The 6847-nt window shown below is 60.7% G+C and overlaps 1 protein-coding gene across 1 annotated transcript in view; it reads left to right on the top strand.

Moving 5' to 3' along the window:
- Window positions 1–6847, top strand: part of MUC5B (mucin 5B, oligomeric mucus/gel-forming) — a 33192-nt gene that overhangs the window by 12933 nt on the left and 13412 nt on the right. The window contains exons 25-31 of the mRNA XM_012813312.2: window positions 904–1060; window positions 1215–1343; window positions 1516–1660; window positions 1881–1924; window positions 2010–2207; window positions 2540–3649; window positions 3824–6835. Coding sequence (XP_012668766.1) covers window positions 904–1060; window positions 1215–1343; window positions 1516–1660; window positions 1881–1924; window positions 2010–2207; window positions 2540–3649; window positions 3824–6835 — 4795 coding nt within the window. The remainder of the gene's footprint in view (window positions 1–903; window positions 1061–1214; window positions 1344–1515; window positions 1661–1880; window positions 1925–2009; window positions 2208–2539; window positions 3650–3823; window positions 6836–6847) is intronic.

Raw genomic sequence — 6847 nt, 5'->3', positions numbered from 1 at the left:
AGGGTGACATATGAGATAATGAGACTCTGTCTCAAAAAAAAAAAAAAAACAAAAAAAAAAACCCCCTGCTCTCACAGAGCTCACCCTTGAGAGGGAGACATGGGAGTACAGGAGGATGGAGGGCCCTGTGTGCAGAGCAGCAATTGCAAGGATAGGCCTGATGATAGGACAGGCCCCAATGGGAGGAGGCCAGCTCAGCTGGAGTGGAGCAAGCCAGGGGGCAAGGGCAGGATGGGGGAAGGGTGTGACTAGAGTTGCTGTGCCCAATGTGGGTGTGAAGTGTGCAGGACCCCTGATAAGAGGATCCAAGGGCACACGCGGAGGTGCACAGGTGAACAGAGAGGAAATTAGCAAGTAGGAGATGGGAAGGTGAGCAGTGGCACAGGTGGGCATGGGCACAGGTGGGCAGGGACAGAGGTAGGCAGGTATAGAGGTGGGCTGGGGGACTGGTCAGCTTTGGCACAGGTGGGCATGGGCAGAGGTAGGTAGGGTGGAGGTGGGCATGGGCGCAGGTGGGCAGGGACAGAGGTAGGCAGGCATGGAGGTGGGCTGGGGGGACAGGTGGGCTGGGGCATAGGCAAGTAAATGCACAGGGTGGACAGGGACCGAGGTAGGCAGGTATGGAGGTGGGCTGGGGGGACAGGTCAGCAGTGGTACAGGTGGGCTGGGGCACAGGTGGGCAGGTGCACAAGTGGGCTGAGTCACTGGTAGGCTGGAGAGGTGGTGGTGGGGCAGCTCCCATTTGGGACATTTAAAGGCATCTGTGGCCCCAGAAGTCAAAGACGTTGGATCCCTGGTGTGAGAATTTGAAATTCAAGTGTTCCCAGGGACTCTATTCCTGGCAGCTTCATAGCGAGGCGGGTAGAGCCCTCCTGGCTGAGCTGCACTTCTGCACCGCCCTAGGTTGACTCCACCAAGTACTACGAGGCCTGCGTGAGCGACGCGTGCGCCTGCGACTCAGGAGGCGACTGCGAGTGCTTCTGCACCGCCGTGGCCGCCTACGCCCAGGCCTGCCGTGACTCTGGCGTCTGCGTGTCCTGGCGGAGCCCCGATGTCTGCCGTGAGTAGAGCTCTGTCCGTGGTGCTGAAGGGTGGTCCTGTGGAGGAGACGCAGTGCGGCAGGAGTTTTGGGGGCAGAGCACTGTGTCCGGGACCATCCTGAGCTCGCCTGTGGAGACCCGCAGACCCCGCTTAAGCCTCTCTTCTTTACCTAGCCCTGTTCTGCGACTACTATAACCCACACGGGGGGTGTGAGTGGCACTACCAGCCCTGTGGGGCGCCCTGCCTGAGAACCTGCCGGAACCCAAGTGGGCACTGCCTGGTGGACCTGCCCAGCCTGGAAGGTGAGGGGTGCAGTGGCCTATCTCCGCCAAATCTTCCAGGGTTCCTTGGAGCGCGCACGGGGCGGGAGTCTCAGAGCTGCGGTGTGGGAGCTTTTAGGGCAGGACCTTGGGCAGCACCAGTTGGCTGAGAGGTCACGGGGTTCCAGTGGTCTCTCCTCGCCCTGTGGCCCAGGCTGCTACCCGAAGTGCCCGCCCAGCAAACCCTTCTTCTGTGAGGACCAGATGAGGTGCGTGGCCCAGTGTGGCTGCTACGGCAAGGATGGGAAGTACTATGACGTGGGCATGAGAGTCCCCACGGCGGAGAACTGCTTGAGCTGGTGCGTGGGGCGAGTGCCACACTGGCGCGGGGCCTTCGGGCGGGGCAGGGAGCTAGAGCGTGGCCAGGAAGGAGCCCGAGGCGGTAGCGGGAGTGGAGGAGGGGCGAGAAGGGAGTAGGGCGGGGAGTGGGCCAGGAAGCAGACTGGAGCAGGGGCCGGGGCGGGGCGGACCGGCTCCTCCCCACCACCAGGCCCTCGCTCAGTCCTTCCCTCCTTTCAGCTCCTGCACGACTGGCGGCCTCCTGTGCACTCACAGCCTGGCAGGTAAGGCACAGCCGGGTGGGTCAGATGTGTCCGGCCAGGGCCAGGGGTGGAGGCGCCAGGTGACGGATCCCTGCCCCACCCCCAGCCTGCACGTGCGTCTACGAGGACAGGACCTACTCCTATGGGGACATCATCTACAACACTACGGATGGTCTCGGCGCCTGCTTAATCGCCATCTGTGGAGAAAATGGAACGATTCTCCGAAGGGCTGTGGAATGCCCTGGAACCCCTTCCACGACGCCTTTCACCTTCACCTCCACCTCGGCCCCGCTCCCAACGTCGGGTAAGCCCCGCCTGGTTCTCCTATGGCCTGCCCCCTGTTAGTGACAGGAAAGGCACAGAGGGACTAGGCCCTGGAGGCCCCATGCAAGGGGCCCCCTCCTGGGCCCACCCGCTTCCCCAGGCTCCGCTGAGGGTCCACAGCCCCCAACACTCTGGTGGTCTCCAGGACTCCCCAGGAAGTCTCAACTGTGGTTGGCAGGGCTGTCCCCCTAGGACAGTAAAACCTTCCCAGCCCACACTGACTCCCTTCACTCCATCCAGAAGCCACCCTGACCCAGGCTCAGGCAGGCCCTTGGTCACTACCCAGCAAAGGGCCAGCTGAGGCTGAGTGAGGGCCCCTCTCACCCCCAGGCCTGGTGCCCAGCGTCTCCACCGGGTGTGTCCGTGCAGTCTGCCACTGGTCTAATTGGTATGACGGGGGCCGTCCAGAGGCTGGCAATGAAGGGGGGGACTTCGAAACATTTGAGAACCTGAGACAGAGGGGCTACCAGATGTGTGGGGCACCAACTGACATCGAGTGCCGAGCAGCTGATTTCCCCAGCAAGTCCTTGCATGAGCTGGGCCAGAAGGTGGCCTGTGACCGGATGGAGGGGCTAACCTGCATCAACCGAGAGCAGAACCCCCCACTCTGCCTCAACTATGAACTGCGGGTTCTGTGCTGCGACTACTTGCCCTGCAGCCCCTCCCCAGCCCCAAACACCAGCCCCCAACCTTCTCATGGCCCCTCAACGGAGCTCCCTGGACCCTCCACCCAGACCCCAGTAACCAGAGAGACCACCCCACAGGCAACACCCAGCTCCTCATCAACGGCGTCCCTGCCCTCACAGACCAGGTCCAGCTCACCTACTGTGACAGTCACCAACTTGGTCAGCAGCCCCCTAAACCTGCGCACCACGACTTGTCAGCCCCGATGTCAGTGGACAGAGTGGTTTGATGAGGATTATCCCAAGTCAGAAAGCGCTGGGGGGGACATTGAGTCCTATGATAAAATCAGGGGTGCAGGACGGGACATCTGCAAGCAGCCACAGGACATACAGTGCCAAGCCGAGAACTTCCCCAATTGGACCCTGGAGCAGGTGGGCCAGCGGGTACACTGCAGCATCCACTTTGGGCTGGTGTGCCGTAATGCAGAGCAGGACGGCCTGTTCAAGATGTGCTACAACTACAGAATTCGGCTACTGTGCTGTGACACTGCTCACTGCAGGGGACACCCCTCCACCCTGCCACCGGCCACAATGCCGGAGGCAGCCAGCACAGTCACCTCCACCCTGCCACCAGCCACGACGCCAGGGGCAGCCAGCACAGTCACCTCCACCCTGCCACCAGCCACGACGCCAGGGGCAGCCAGCACAGTCACCTCCACCCTGCCACCAGCCACAATGCCGGAGGCAGCCAGCACAGTCACCTCCACCCTGCCACCAGCCACGACGCCGGGGGCAGCCAGCACAGTCACCTCCACCCTGCCACCAGCCACGATGCCAGGGACAGCCACAGTTCCCTGGACATTGTCCTCAAAGCCACAGGTTGGGAGGAGCACAGGGCCGACTTGGACTGCCACTGCCAGCACCTCACCTGTGTCCACCCTCTCGAAGGGATCAACATTGCCCAGTTCTACAGCTCCTCCAGGCTCCACACACTCCACCTGGCCAGGGCGAACCACATCTACCCTTCCAGCTCACTCAACCCCACCAGGGACCCCAGGGGCCACTGGCACATGGGGCCCCTCACAGTCACTCATGCCAGTCACAACAATGCAAACCACAACAGCTCACTCAACAGGCACAGTTAACACCATCTCTGAAGAGCCTCAGACCTCAGGCCCGGCAGTGACAACACGCACAAGCCAGCCTTATACATCCTATCCCGAGACTAGATCCCCAAGGGCAGAGACACCGCTCCACACCTCAACACAGGCCACCACCAGCCAAGGAAGGACTGGCTGTCAACCCAAGTGTGAGTGGACAGAATGGTTTGACGTGGACTTCCCAATCTCAGGGGTCAAAGGTGGAGACATGGAGACCTTTGAAAACATCAGGGCTGCAGGGGCCAAGATGTGCCCAGCACCAAAGGAAGTGGAGTGCCGCGCAGAGAACTACCCGGAAGTGAGCATTGACCAGATCGGGCAGGTGGTGACCTGCAGCTTGGAGACAGGGCTTGTCTGCAGGAACGAGGACCAGGTGGGCAAGTTCAACATGTGCTTCAACTACAACGTGCGTGTGCTGTGCTGCAATGACACCAGCCACTGCCCCAGCACAGTGCCCACACCTGCGTTCACCTCCACTGCATCGGCCACCCTGACGGAGAGCCCAATGCCTACATACACCTTCACAGCATCCTCCACCTTCATACAGAGCCCCTTAGTGACCACTTCTATGGCCGCCATCTCTCCAGAAACCAGCTCCCTATCCACTATTTCCCTGAAAACTACCTCTTCAGCCCGTACCTCCCTGGGAATGAAGTCCCCGGCTACCACCTCCACAGAAACCTCCTTGGCCCACTCCCTGGGAATGAAGTCCCCGGCTACCACCTCCACAGAAACCTCCTTGGCCCACTCCCTGGGAAGAACCTCCTTGGCCACCACATTCACAGCCACCACTTCACCATTCACCAGGTCATCAGCGGTAAAAGGACCTTCCACCACACCCTCCTCCCCTGGGATCACCAAAACAGTCAGTCTCTCCACCATACAAACAGGCATCACCTCCTCCAGGACGACCGAGGGGCCCTCTGTCTCCAGTCCCTCTGCTCCACCAGCCTCTACCACCACCCTCTTCTACAGCACAAGGCAGCCCAGCTCTGGGACACTGACCACATCTACCAGGCCACCGTCAACCAGCACAGGACACCTGGTGACCTCCAGCTCCGGGCCCACCTTCACGACTCCGCCCTTCAACCACCCATCTCCCAGCACAGGCTGTGTGCCTCAGTGTGCCTGGACAGAATGGTTCAATGAGGGCTACCCCACCCCTGGCCCCGAGGGTGGGGACTTTGAGACCTATGCAGTCATCCGCTCGGCTGGCCACACCTTCTGTGAGCATCCTGAGGATATCCAGTGCCGGTCCGAGAAGGAGCCGGACAAGCCCTTGGAGGAGGTGGGGCAGGTGGTTCAGTGCAATGTGCGCTTCGGGCTGGTGTGCAGGAACCATGACCAGGTGGGACAGATGTGCCTCAACTACCTCATTCGCATGCTCTGTTGTGATTACAGCCACTGTCTCCAAACCCAAACCACCACAGCAGCTTCTCTAGGGACGAGCCTGACCGGGAGCCCCACACTGGCCCACAGCATCACGGCCGTGACTGTGTCCACCCGTGGCCCTGCATCCTCCAGTACAGGCCTCATGGACATGTCCACCAGCTGCAGGCCCACCTGCCACTGGACTGACTGGCTGGACACTGACCGGCCCCAGCCTGGCCGCTTTGGGGGCGACATCGAGACCTATTACCAAATTATGGACACAGGTAGGCAGCTATGCCTGGAGCCCAAGGCCATTGAGTGCGAGGCTGTGCTCTTCCCAGGTGTGCCCGTGGGGCAGCTGGGCCAGGTGGTGCAGTGTGATGTGCGCTATGGGCTCATATGCCGGAACCACAGGCAGAAGTTAGGACAGACCTGCCTTAACTACCGCATCCGCGTACACTGCTGCGACTACAGCCACTGTGCCAGTACCACCAGCTCCGTGCCCACTTCCACATTTGTGAACACAGTCCACAGCACACTCTCCACAACCAGGTCATCCACGGGGCTTGGATCCTCGCCCATCACCACCAACAGCCCTGGAACCACTGAAAGAGTGAAAGTCAGTACCACCCAGACAAGCATGACTACTATGGCCACCACCCCCTTGACCACCAGCTCACCATCCACCACACCATCAGGGGTAATAGGACCCTCCACCACACCCACCATCACACCTGGGGTCACTAAAACAGTCTACTTCTCTACCATGCAGACAGGTGTCACCTCCTCCAGGACAACCGAGGGACTCTCAGTCTCCACTCCCTCTGCCCCACTGGCCTCCTCCACCACCCTCTTCCACACCACAAGGCAACCCACCTCTGGGACACTGACCACATCCAAGAGGCCACTTACAACTAGCAGCCCCCACATAACCCCTCTGGTAACCTCCAGCTATGGGTCTACTTTGAAGACCACCCTGACCACATCCATCAGGCCACTCTTAACCAGCAACCCTCATACAGCCCCCCTAGTGACCTCCAGTTCTGGTCTCACCCTCACAACCACCCTCTCCTCCAGCCACCCATCTCCCAGCACAGGCTGTGTACCTCAGTGTGCCTGGACAGACTGGTTCGATGAGGACTACCCTATCCCTGGCCCCGAGGGCGGGGACTTTGAGACCTATGCAGTCATTCGCTCAGCTGGCCACACCTTCTGTGAGCACCCTCAAGACATCCAGTGCCGGTCTGAGAAGCAGCCAGACCAGCCCTTGGAGGAGGTGGGGCAGGTGGTCTACTGCGACGTGCGCTTTGGACTGGTGTGCAGGAACCGCGACCAGGTGGGACAGTTCAAGATGTGCCTCAACTACCTCATCCGTGTGCGCTGCTGCAACTATAGCCACTGTGTCAGCACCACTAGTTCTGTGTCCACATCCACACCTGTACCCACCGTCCACAGCACACTCCCTG

This window comes from Otolemur garnettii, unplaced genomic scaffold (assembly GCF_000181295.1).
Source record: "Otolemur garnettii isolate 467f Iridium unplaced genomic scaffold, OtoGar3 scaffold00260, whole genome shotgun sequence".
In the NCBI taxonomy this organism is placed as follows: Eukaryota; Metazoa; Chordata; class Mammalia; order Primates; family Galagidae; genus Otolemur; species Otolemur garnettii.
The sequence above is the reverse complement of the archived record's forward strand: the minus strand, read 5'-3'. Positions and strand labels throughout refer to the sequence as shown.